The sequence below is a fragment of the Ptychodera flava genome, chromosome 14, assembly GCF_041260155.1.
Source record: "Ptychodera flava strain L36383 chromosome 14, AS_Pfla_20210202, whole genome shotgun sequence".
Taxonomy (NCBI): domain Eukaryota; kingdom Metazoa; phylum Hemichordata; class Enteropneusta; family Ptychoderidae; genus Ptychodera; species Ptychodera flava.
Genome location: NC_091941.1, coordinates 18,031,124 through 18,043,726, shown reverse-complemented (window position 1 = coordinate 18,043,726; position 12,603 = coordinate 18,031,124). Strand labels below are relative to the sequence as shown.

Here is a 12,603-nt window from a genome sequence, read left to right as displayed (position 1 = left end):
TCCAACAGACTGTCAATAATAGGGTGAAGGTCACGCCTATCAGGACTCTCTCAAGTCATTCTCTTTAATGGACAAAACATGGCATGAGTTTGGTCCGTCTTGGCCAGGGAATGTCAGGAGTTGGGATGCACTCCTGTCAGAGGACCTCACTTCACATAGTGGAAAAGTGTATCTGGTACTCTTGATAAAGATTGGTCTAGGAAAAAATTACACCTACAAAACTTGCATTGATGAACTTGAACGCATATAAGCAGAAAGAAGGAAAATATACAGTGTACAGAGCATTCTAATCTTTTAAAATTGAATCATTTTTTTCGATGAGACAAGGGTCTAATTGCATTGAAAAAGGGTAACAAGTCTTGCTAGAAAGTTGCATGATGTCAATGAAGGCTTTATACTTAGGACTACTGGTCCTACAAACATGATGCTAGAAATATTCCTTTGATATGGGTGGGGCATGGGTCCGTCATCTAGGGATAGATGCTCTGGTTGATAGGGGATGGGGCTATAGGTAATGGTAATGGGGTGAAGCTGTGAGAAATACAGTAGACATTTTGGAAAAGAGAAGAAAGAAGGGCACCGTGAGAAATAGCAGATGCTTAGGATGATGAAAAATATTTCAGATCCTGTGAAATGTCAAAGAAACAAGAACAGCTTTCTTTCCGATGTGTACACTGATGTTTAAAATGCACAAATGAAACGTCATGACAATTTTGCTATTTTTCTGAAAGCCACATACGTAGAAAATGTGAGAAAATTTGCTTCTTTAGTGAGTGATTTTTTGAAATGTCTGTAAAGCTACTCAAAGAAAACAGATTCCATACTTGCATCATTGTGCACAATATTACATCACAGTTTTCAAGAATCAGAAAAACCAAGAATGGAAAATGAATATTGACAATTCTCCCATTCATCTCAGATATTTTCACATTAAAAGTTCATTTAATTTCTGGATATGATGACACTCTGGTTTCTTAAAAAAACATCCAAACTAAATCATTTAAATAAACCCCCAAAAGTACTTAATTTTTTCATAAATCCACCTGATAAATAGCTTTCCAGTAAAACTTCAAAATGGCTGAGGTGAGACCCACAAGATACATTTCTAGTGGATTTTTATGATTCTAAATGCCACACAGAGTACAGGATAGAAATCTGAGTCAGCTGCTCTAAAAAAAACTGGAGTAAACAAAACCAGGCTATAAACTATGTGTACACGCATACATGCAAACATCTGCTATCTCAAGGGCACAACGCTGGTGTAACCTTATGAGGTACAGACCAGGGAAACTATACCCTGGCTCTCTTAGCTGACTAAATTTATCACTTCCAGTCACACACTGTCTCACTTGCCCCACTCACACAGATACTTCAAACAGATTTGTCACGTTGCCAAGACAACAGCTAAAACTTCAGAGATTTCCTCAACTTCCGACACATTTCCCGAGAAACCCTGCATGGATAGGGATGGTAATATTTCCCAGCCTGTGGTGTTCTCCAGTATAAATTTGAAGAATGCAGCGCAATATTTCACATTCCTTGAAAACTCGAGGACTGGAAGGACACAGTAGTTGCACAGTGCCCGAGGCTGGATGATTTCTTTACATAAGATAGCATCATCATTTCCTGAAGTGAGTTACCAGTCACACTGTTCGGGGAAGGAAATATTCCTACCATAACTGGATCCTTTATTGTCTCATTGAAGAGATTGATGTCAAGACTGCAATATTTGTACAAAGTAAAATTGATGTGGCAGGCTAACCGTACATCTTAAATAAACTAATGTTATCATTTAATGTGGAGTGAATATTGTAGATTTCTGCAGAGATCAAGAAAAGCAGAGACTAATTTATAGTTTTGTGATGCAACGGCGCAGTGTGACACGGCTTAGAAATTTTTGCCTGGAGATGAAATAACTGAGCATGAAATACAAAAAAAAAAGTACAAATGTACAGTGATTAAACTGTTAAGCATGTGAATTGGTTCATTAAAGTGGTTATGTCAGTGACATCTCGTGTCAAACATCTGGACAAACATTTCTGTCTTTGCAGCAGTAGTAATGCACTATGACACCGTTCGGATAGCGGGCAAACGCACTGTTACCGATCTTCTTCTTGCAAACTCTGCACATCTTCTCCTCTGAGATGATGCACTTGTTGCTCTGGTAGTAGATCCTCTGCTCCTGCACCTGTCCACAACAAATAAACAAACAACAATATATCAAATGTACTGAAGGGTGATTTTTGACCAGCAGAATTATTTCATTTCAGGTATTTATTATTAGGAAGTGGAATGCCTGTACTGACTTGTTTCATAATTCAAAATGCTTTAGTATTTTATTAATCTTGCATACATTAATCATCATAACACAATCTTGAATCACTACATAGGAACACAGTCCCTCCAAAGGTGGAGGGACTGAGATTGGAACACAGTCCCTCCTGTGGAGAAACTGTGATTGAAACTGCATTTTTCAAAAGCTCAATACGCTGTAATTTTTAATGTATTTTTCAGTACTTTCTTGTTTTCCTCCCAAACTGCAACGTGACAAATTAGTTGACTCAGCCGGAGTGTGATACAATCTCTGCTTGTGACAATGGAATCTTAGTCTGAATCACAGTCGGTCCCTCTACACAAAGATTTCTGTCAATAACATTATTGCATAATGGACACAGGGCATTGTCCTGGCAAACTGCTTTTTTAAAACCACACTAGAAACCTGCACATTTTTTTAAACCCTCCAGTCCTGGCAAGGCCAATACTTCATATATCAACATACTTCAGAGGAATGAGAAAATGTATTAGTGTTACAGAACCAAAGCAATGCAAATATTGACAAAAGTTAAATCTATTGTTCCTTTGTGATGACAGGTTGACTTATCAGTCTGCAAAGCAGAGGATGCGCTTATGCAACAACATTAGCAGTCCGGGTTATGTCCATATAGAGGATAGTAGGGAAGAGCCAATGGCGTACCGTATATGTAATGAAATTAAGGCAAGAACCAATCACGTACTGTATATGTAACAAGGGTCAAAGGTTACGTTGGTTCACTTTGTTCAGATCGTGATATGACCTGACAGATCCACCGATCGAGTGAGACTGTTGGCTACCCGGAAGTATCTTAGCTCCAGTCGATTGGCGACGTTCTACCGTGTTAAAAATTGTAAGATTTCTTCAGGAATAGTTTTCTGAGTTTCTTTACCCTTGACCATATTCGACAAAGAGTTATTGGACGTTTTCCTTCTCTTTTCCAGCTTTTGGTTAACTTCTCGGCGATTGATCCGGCGCGCGTTTTTCTGAGCGAAGGGTCAATCGCACCGGGCAATGCATGGTGATCGAAAAAATCGTGCTCCATCGTGCTCCGATGACCGACTAAAACAGTTGACCCATCTTTGCAAAGCTTGAAATATTCTCCATACTGCAGATGGCAAGGTTAAATTGAAATTTGACCAAAAATAGGCGATATTTGGCGACAAATAACTTACTGTAGATTTACAAGGGTCAAATGCTGATTTCTAGGAGCCTTACCCGGCCACGAAATTCATCCAAATAAGTAATTTTCAATGTACTAACCACTTGTGTCGGTCACCATCTCGGCCGCACTGAACATTGTGCGTAACGTCTACATCTAAAAACTACCCAGTGCTAAAAATAAAAGGCGAAATGAAGTCGAAAAGTTCCAAACTTGTTGCAATGTACGAGCCAAGGTTTGCATGGTTAATTATTCATGACGTTAGCGGCGGCAGGTTCGCTGATTGGTCAATCGTAATATCCTCTCTATGGACATAACCCGGACTGATTAGGGGTTTCCCCAGGAACTGTCAAGTGACAACTAGCCCGATGATAACACAAGTTAAGTGAAGACATCACATAACTGTACAGGCAAAAATCAAATAATGTACAAAGTTCAAAGGATGTAAACAAACAAGACTGAGCAGACAAGATTATCACATCATAGCAACTAATACACTTCCATGGTTTAAATAAAACTCAAAAACTTTATTTGATATGTGGTTTGTGTGTTCACGCATCCCAACTTCCAGACACCCAGTAAAACAAATCTGTCACACCGTCTAACACTTTGTCTGTATCTTGTTTGCACATCTCTGATAATTCAACTAGATGCTGTGCCATTTTATAATTGTGTTGATGTAACTCTATTCAGGGACAATAAGTTGCTAAACTGAACATTTCACACTTGGCTTGTCAATCAAAAACTCCTATTATTCCCTATATTAATCCTGGAAAAATGTCATTACAGCAGCCACACTTTTCTTAGTAATTATGCAGAAGCAAAAGATGGGATTGACTCTTTCAAGCCTGACTTTCTGGTAACTTATTAGAATTACTCTAATATAACCAAAGGTTAAGCATTCTCTTTTCAATATTGCACAAAGCCCTGAGAGATCAAATACAAGCTTAAAAGGAATGAAAACACTTTTGAAAATTTTAATATCTTTTGAACAATTAGTGATAGGGTTTTAATACTACTGTATGTAACCTCTTTAGAATATTTTCACTTCAACATTCCAAGAAATAAGACCCAACAAACTAGACCTCGGGCAAAACTGACACTAAAGCAGTTTTACAAATCACATTTGGAAATCATCAGATAAAAACATTACACTAAGGCCAAAAAAAGAAAAGCTTTTGTTTCTCATCCTCGCATTGTGTCAATCTAAACTATAGTCACATCAGCCTTTTTTTTCATGTTCAGTTGGAAATTGTATGGTGAAAAAATGACAGTATGTAATGCATGGCAGAAAATGTCCCATTTGTTGTAAGATCTCATACACACAATGAACAGTTCTGAATATATCCACTGCCATCATATGTGAGATGTCATAATTACAATTGCATGTTAACATTTTTGATTTTGGATTTAGGTAGTTGCACCTTCTGAGCTAAAAAAAACTAAAATAAAATATAAATCTGTGTTGCTGCATCATTTTTGTAAGCGACCTAGGATGTGAAATAATCCTATTATTTCTTTTTAGACACAATTATGTACAGCTTCTTTTTTGCGCTATTTATCTTTAACTCTTCAGCTTCCCATCCTTCCAAATTGGAATTAGAACAGCCTTGAAATAAAGGGTAAATATAAAATCATGTAACAAGAATGCACCGTTGTTTACTCAAGTGATCCCAGTCATCATGGTTGCATGAAGAAAATTTACTTTTCTACCAAGCAAACAAAATCAAACCTTAAGTTTCCACAGTTTAAAGGCATTATGCAAACACATGAAATCCTTTGATTACTTCTTCTCCCATTTGCGATGACATCATATATTTAAATAACTGTGTTAGTCAACCTTCAGTCCTAGTACTGTACAGTCCACTCAGTAAGTCATTTGCTTCTAGTGGATTAATTTCCTGCCACGTCACTACAAAATTGGTCTGAACTGAAACGTCTTTTCCCTGTTATTCAATGGTTTTCTACTTTCATTTTGTCTCTTTTTCCTTCCTTCACACAGAAATGTGTGCATCAGCTCAAGAAACACATGAGTACACACACACACACACACACACACACACACACACACACACACACACACACACACACACACACACACACACACACACACATATCAAGAAAGCTGATTATAATGCCCACCTGTAAATGCTCAGAGTAGAGCAGACTTTTCAAGATTTGGTTGTTGCGTTTCCTGGTGGTCCTGTCGTCCAGGACACATTCCAGGAATTTACACACATTTCTGACTTGAATGCTGGATGGTAGCAGATCAAGTGCCTGAAAGAACGTGAAATACAAATAATTCATTTGTCAACAATAACATTCAATATTATTTACAATACATTGTGTTTGTGAGGTTATCAGTAATACTTTCTATTTCAATGCACTTGAGGAAGAAGATGAAGAAAGAATACCAGGTTGTTGTTTTTCAGAAAAAAATTAATGATGAAAATATTTGGCTAATTTCTATGCAATTTATAGACACACTCACGCACACTGGATCCATCAGTCAACCACACTACAGTCCGGGTCAGCTCCAAAATTGGAGACTCATTATGATAATGTATTCCGGCATTCAGCCAATCATCGACCAGATTACATCATTAATAAAGTACAGGTCACGCTGGGTCACAAATTACCCACAAGTGTGATCGGCAGTTTTGGGCCGCTTATTAAGCCCCTGTCTTGTGAATTTCGACGAATTTCGACAGTCAACATAATCCACGTGTTCTGCAGAAGGTCATGTCCAACAAGGAGTCCAATTAGTGAACAAATTTCGAAATATTGACGATTCATTTCTACCCCCAGTTTATCGATTTCGCTCAAGTACCGAGAATCATTTTGTGGATGTTCGTCATCTCTATTAGAAATACTGTTATAAAGGTTATTTGTGTAGGTACGCGTATAACATTTTGCAAGGAAGAAGAGCAATGTCAGAGCTTTAAAACGATACCTGTTTTGTAGTTGTCAAACGCAGACTAAAAATGGTACGCGATTTTGAAAATGTGTTGACAGAGTGGCCACACAACTGTTCCCCATACAGTAGAATTTGTATCGCTGCCATCACCGATACAAATGGGGTATTCTGAACGATCTGTGTAGGTACACGATTTATATTTCGCAGGACTTCAAGCCAGAGTCTAGGAATCACAGTGATATATGGGGTTTGGTTGTCTTAGCCAGAATAAAACTGGTACGCGCTTTTGAAATTGTGTTTTGACAGAGTGGCCACACAACTGTTCGACATTATGACAGAGTACGGCGCGGGAGTTCGACACAGTATGGCGTACGTAACGAAGGACGCATGTGGAGGTTGCCAGGAAATACAATTTTTACTGATGGCGCGCTGGCCGCTGATTGGCTAACGAGAGTGGGGAAATATTATGGTATAGCGCTCCAATTTTGGAGCTGACCCGGACTGCACTAGGGAAAACAAATTCTTTATAAGCATTTAATTTAATTTCTTCTAACATGTCGTTATACTATCCATTTAACTTCATATATTCTTCACCTTCAAAAGACTTTTTTTTCCTTAAGTAAATAACAACATGTTCTGCATTAAGGCTTGTCAAGTGATAGCATTACAACAGATGTATCCAAGAAAGCTTTGCTCCTCCAATGAACGTCTGTAAAGTTACATCTAACAGAATCCCTGCATCAATGCCATATATACTAACATCGTATGACATAAATTCAGCATTGAAAGTGTCACTGGAAACCCTTGATCCTCCAGTACATGATCAGCATGGAGGTTTACACAATCCAGTGTTTTCTATATGCACCATGAAACCACCCATCACCAAGGCAACCGATGATGATAAGCCGGCTTAGTAAGTGCAAAAGTTACCAAGCATTTCTGAAGAGAGACAGACAGAGCGAGTAGCAGGGACACAACGTACATTACACTGAAGAGAAGAAAACTGTTGAAATGGAAAGCATGTACCCTGACAATTATACGGTAAAGACAATCTCCAAGACCAGAATACTGAGAAGGACTTCAAGGTCTTGACTTCCTGTACACGCTATCAAACTTGAAACATTGATATAACTGAGCTGCTCTGGCAATGAAATCTAAATTTGGCAACCAATATTCAACAAACAAAAGTATGCCCGGGGCAGACTACATATCAACTGGTTTGCTTTCATGTCAGGAAAACAGTAGAGCATATGGACACGCCAAATATCAAGTCAAATCTATTGTTCATACTCTGCTGAGTTCATTTACTATGATGAAGACAGCGTATGGTGGCAGCAGTGTTGGTATGATGACAAATTTGCCGATGTGGTCATCAGAGAGTCTTCTCAGTGATTGATATAGCTACCTGCATGCAGGTATTTGCTCACAGCATCGAACAGGAATTAAATCAATTCAAAAATCAGGCGGCAAAAGAAACATTTCCACTAAGGCTAAATAAATTCATATAATTCGACCTTCCCTCAAAACAAAAAGTAAACAGTGAATTAATGCAGCTGAAACTCAACTAAAAATAAATATGAGACATGATTAAACATTAAGGCAATTTCTCAAAGTGGATCATGTTTCTGACCTTTTAGAAAACATTTTAAGATCTCCTTATTGTTTTGCTAATGGCTTGCTAACAAATGGCTGAGATCAGATTCAAAGAATTGAAATTTTTAGTGAAAGATTGGATCTTGATAATGCAAATATTTGGCTGTACATGTCTATGTATCTGGAAACAAGATAAATCATGGGCTTCACATGAAAAGCTCAAGGCAAGGACACTGTAGTGGGAAGAATTGAAAGGCACGATTGCGCATTTCACATTCTATTCAGAGATGTATTCAACTGTTTCTAATATGCTCTGGTGTAGAGTTCATTATGTTTGAAGACCTGAGACTTGTAAATTTACAGAAAGATGAACCAAGAGTGGATATCTCAATTCCTTCCAATACATCACAATAGACAACACCAATACCCGTCATGAAAAAGACATCAATACTGTGTAAGAAACTCTGAACAAAATTGAATGTAAAACATTCATTTTTTTTATTCTGTCTTTACTCTTTACAAAGAAATATGTGTGCATTTGTTCCAAATTAACCAGTTCTTCCCATCAGACCTCAACAGCTCCTAAATTTTACTCCAGAATCATGTAATGTGACCCTCTTTCAGTGAACCTATCTTGTATATGCCATCATTGCTTCAACCAATACTGTATACAAAACTCTGCACAAAATTGAATGTAAAATATTCACTTTTTTATTCTGTCTTTGCTTTTTGCATGTAAACTGTGTGTACTTGTTCCAAATTAACCAGTTCTTCCCATCAGACCTCAAAAGTTCCTAAATTTTACACCAGAATCATGTAATGTGACCCTCTTTCAGTGAACCTATCTGGTTTATATGCCATCATTGCTTCCACAAAAGCCATGAATGGAACCTAGATTTGATACAATGACATACGTGCACTATGTATAGATACATAGTCAAGGTTATCAACTAAAATAGACTGTCAAGGTCAAAACAGACCTTCATCTTTCAACAGCTTATATATGTGTTTTGTTGTTCTTTCTAATTAATCATACTATCCATGGGAACCCTTACTGCATAGTTGTCAATGAATTACAAAATCATCGTGGTTCGTACTTTTAAAATAGACCCACAACATTCCCACAAGGCGGCTAAGCCCTATTATCAATTGTGAGGCTGGATTTCATTAACGTACATGAAATATGGTAATAAAGGATTACACATCACATTGAAAGGTTTAGAAAATGCACAAAAATGAGCAAAACATGACATTTTTATGCATAATTTGATTGATTTTTTGATGGATAACCTTGTCCTACCTTTCAAGATACCAATATTATCAATATCTTCTGGAAGACATTATGTGATTTATTATTTAGCTGATAGCACAAACTACTTCTCCAGAATGCCTTACCATCATTCATGGTCATACTGAATTTATATCCAGTTGTGGGTAATCTGCTTTATACCTTTATGTACCTTCTAACAGTAATGTTGGTACTTATGAAGAACATATACTTTGATATCCTGAGCAGTATGCAAGCCTGATACATGATGAAAATCAGAAGTTAGCTTCTTAAGCTGGGATAATTTTGCTGAATTCACTGATATTTCAACAGCTTGATGACAACTCAACAGTATGCAAGATTGTTATCAAAACTCAAAATCAAGTTCAAACAGTTTCCATTTCACCGGAATGAGATAAAGACTATAGTTAGCATGTTTGAAATGTTTGGCGACAAATATTTTTACATGATAAAGACAGTCAGGAGCAACATTACATTTGTAAGTAAATATATCGGAATATTCCCTTAAGGTAATATGCACCTCGAAAGTGAAAGACTTAAACTTTTGCTCAAACTTTCCTCAGTGAAACTTTCAACCATTCTCTTACCAAAGCAAGAATAAAAATCAGGGGTCATCGTGCAAACTTTGGTACTAGAGAGACAAATAACTTGCGATTTCTCGATATTTGAAATTCAAAATGGCCGCCATCCCCGTGTTAACTCTATGGGAAAAAATAAAATTTTCGATTTTCGAAAAACTAAGACGTTGAAAACTTTTCTTTCGCCAAGAGCTTCAAAATGAGCCCCCACAAGTGGTAGGTCAGAAGAAAATTGATAAAATTTGAAGGCCCGAATTTCTGTCCCCGAGGTGCGTTCTACCTTAAAATAACATCACACATCAACACAAATTTTTCACAGCTGTTTACTGTGTGGTATGTTTCATTTTCTGGAGGGGTTTGTTGGGGTTGATGTACACTAACAATAATATCGACAGCCAGCAAATCACATTTTGGTTTTAATCCTATGAGAATCATGAGACGTCAACTATTCATGCACATTTTACAGTTTCCACTGATTGTGCAGAGTTTACCGACATACATAGTAGCATAGCTAGTCACTATACACCAGTCAACAAGAGGAGTTAATTCCCATATGGATGATCCCAAATTCTTTTTATGGAGTGTGGTATGCCTCCTGACCTGTTCATTCCTCAGAGACAGATCCACAAGAACCATTGATAATAGCAGGTTTTGGCCAAACCATGGTGAAATGGTTGAAGCTAGACTGTTAAGCCACTGACGCAAAGAAAGAGTTCTCTAATACAATAGATGTACTGGTATAGAGTTGATGCAAAGGGAATTTGGAAGTTGAAACAGAGAGTTTGTGGGTTGGAGGGCAAACTCATGAAGTACATCAGAAAATGATGAGGAAATATTTGGACTCACCTTTGCAGTATCTATTTTATCAAAATGCTGTTCTAACACCGCCAGTGCAGCTTCAGTGTTGGGTTTCGGGGATTCGGCATTGACCATGACCCCTAGTGTAGATGCATCAGGTGGGTTGATGTACATTCGTAGAAGACATAGATACACCTGAACAGAGGCAAGGTGAAACATTATGTAACAATTATGTAAATACTTCAATTTTGTGTAAATGCACGCCATACTGTGGTACTGGTAAATATCACATATGAATACATTTACTTGATGTTCTACCTGTGGTCAGGGTGCACCTCTACTGAAATTACTGCCCAGTGCAGACCACAATTTTTGACAAAGGACCTGAAATGATTACTTCATCAAGTAAACTCATTCTAATGTTTAACAAGTGATATGTTTGTCACTGTACTGATGTATATAACTCCTAAATAATTTTTTTCTTTTCGAATCAGCCCATATTCACCTAAAAATTTGTTCTCCCACGGTGTGGAGGACCGTGGTTCTCCCATAAGCACTCCTTGTCTACCATCAGGCATGACTGAATATAGTGTGTACAATTTCTACATTGTGTGAAAACTTATAACATTACACCATCAATATTATACTTTTAGTCTTAAAAATGGATTTCCCCCTTCTTTTTGCCTAATGTAAACATCCATGTTGCAATGCAACACTATCTATCTGGAGATGGAACTGTGATCTATTGCCTGTTTCATGTAAAGATTTCCATACAGCTTTGAATATGTCTTCACTTTTTGCTTTGCAGCATCACAACCTGCAGACCACATTTGCTTCTGTGTCTCTAACAATGAGTGCACTTTGCTAGAAAAACTAAAACCAGCAATTTCAAAAGCTGGATTATACAAGTGGTATTTCTCAATATCCTACATCATCGAAACTTTTGAAATTGTGAGTAACATATTCATGCCGAGGCTTTTTTTTTCAACACATGTTAAACCAAATACAAGACTATGCAAATCAAAATCGTCCATAGAAATGTAAGCCAGGAACTAACATTTTAAGGGGTAGACCCACCTTCCTTTAGTGATTTTGGTCATTTTTTCGTTTTATGGTAAATTTTGAATCTGTCTAATATGGCCTTTGAGTGGACGATATTTTTGAAACCATAACATACTCGGAAATGAGTAAGATTTTAACAAAAATGAGCATTGTAGGCCAGTTCGCGTGCCGTGTTTTTCTTATGTCTTAACGGTTTCCAGATTAGTCAAGGCTATCTCAAGAGCGTAAGTAGATTACGTTAATTCCGTCCGGAGGAGTGCGCATGCGTCAGTCTTCTTCCAGTCCCAGCTGGCGGCAGGAAGTATGTCGTGGCTACTGAACATGCTGCAGGTAGCCGTCGATTGCAAAAGCATGGTCCACATAAGCGAAATATCAAGCATATGGCCGGGAATGAGAGAACAGTTGAAATTGTCAGAGTTACAGTCAGGCTTAAAACTCCAGTTTCCGATGCGTTGAAAAGGTGTAAACTGGAAATGGTCGCAAGCGAGAAATGTAACGCAGAACGCCTACTCATTCAACACTAAACTGAGCTTCGAACAAAAACTGGTGAATACATCTTGCGCACAACAGAGAGGCTGCTCATTGTAGTTTACGTTATTTTTACCTCGTTTTCCTATAACACGTATTTAATAAAACTGTTCCCGTACAAAACAAATAACAGCCGAAAATCCAAATAGTAGGTCTTTGTCTTTACATATTTGCTAAATAAAGTCCAGCATTCAAAATTAATCGCCCGCCGAAAACCAAAACGTACATTTGTGTCCGCTAACAAATGACATGGACTCAATGCAAAGTATAGTCTAACATTCAAAACTGACCCCGCCCCGCCCCAATCAAACTAGGCTACTCCGAAAATCCAAAAATTACGTCTTTTTCTGATAACAGTTTACATGT

At 37.7% G+C, this 12,603-nt stretch overlaps 1 protein-coding gene across 1 annotated transcript in view; it reads right to left on the bottom strand.

The window, feature by feature from the left end:
• The window catches only part of LOC139149605 (vam6/Vps39-like protein), a 50,593-nt gene continuing 37,990 nt past the window's right edge, over positions 1–12,603 (bottom strand). Inside the window, exons 17-19 of the mRNA XM_070721437.1 lie at positions 10,696–10,842; positions 5,616–5,750; positions 1–2,188 (exon numbers count right to left, since the gene is read on the bottom strand). Of these exons, the coding sequence (XP_070577538.1) occupies positions 2,018–2,188; positions 5,616–5,750; positions 10,696–10,842 (453 nt within the window). The 3' untranslated portion in view covers positions 1–2,017. The remainder of the gene's footprint in view (positions 2,189–5,615; positions 5,751–10,695; positions 10,843–12,603) is intronic.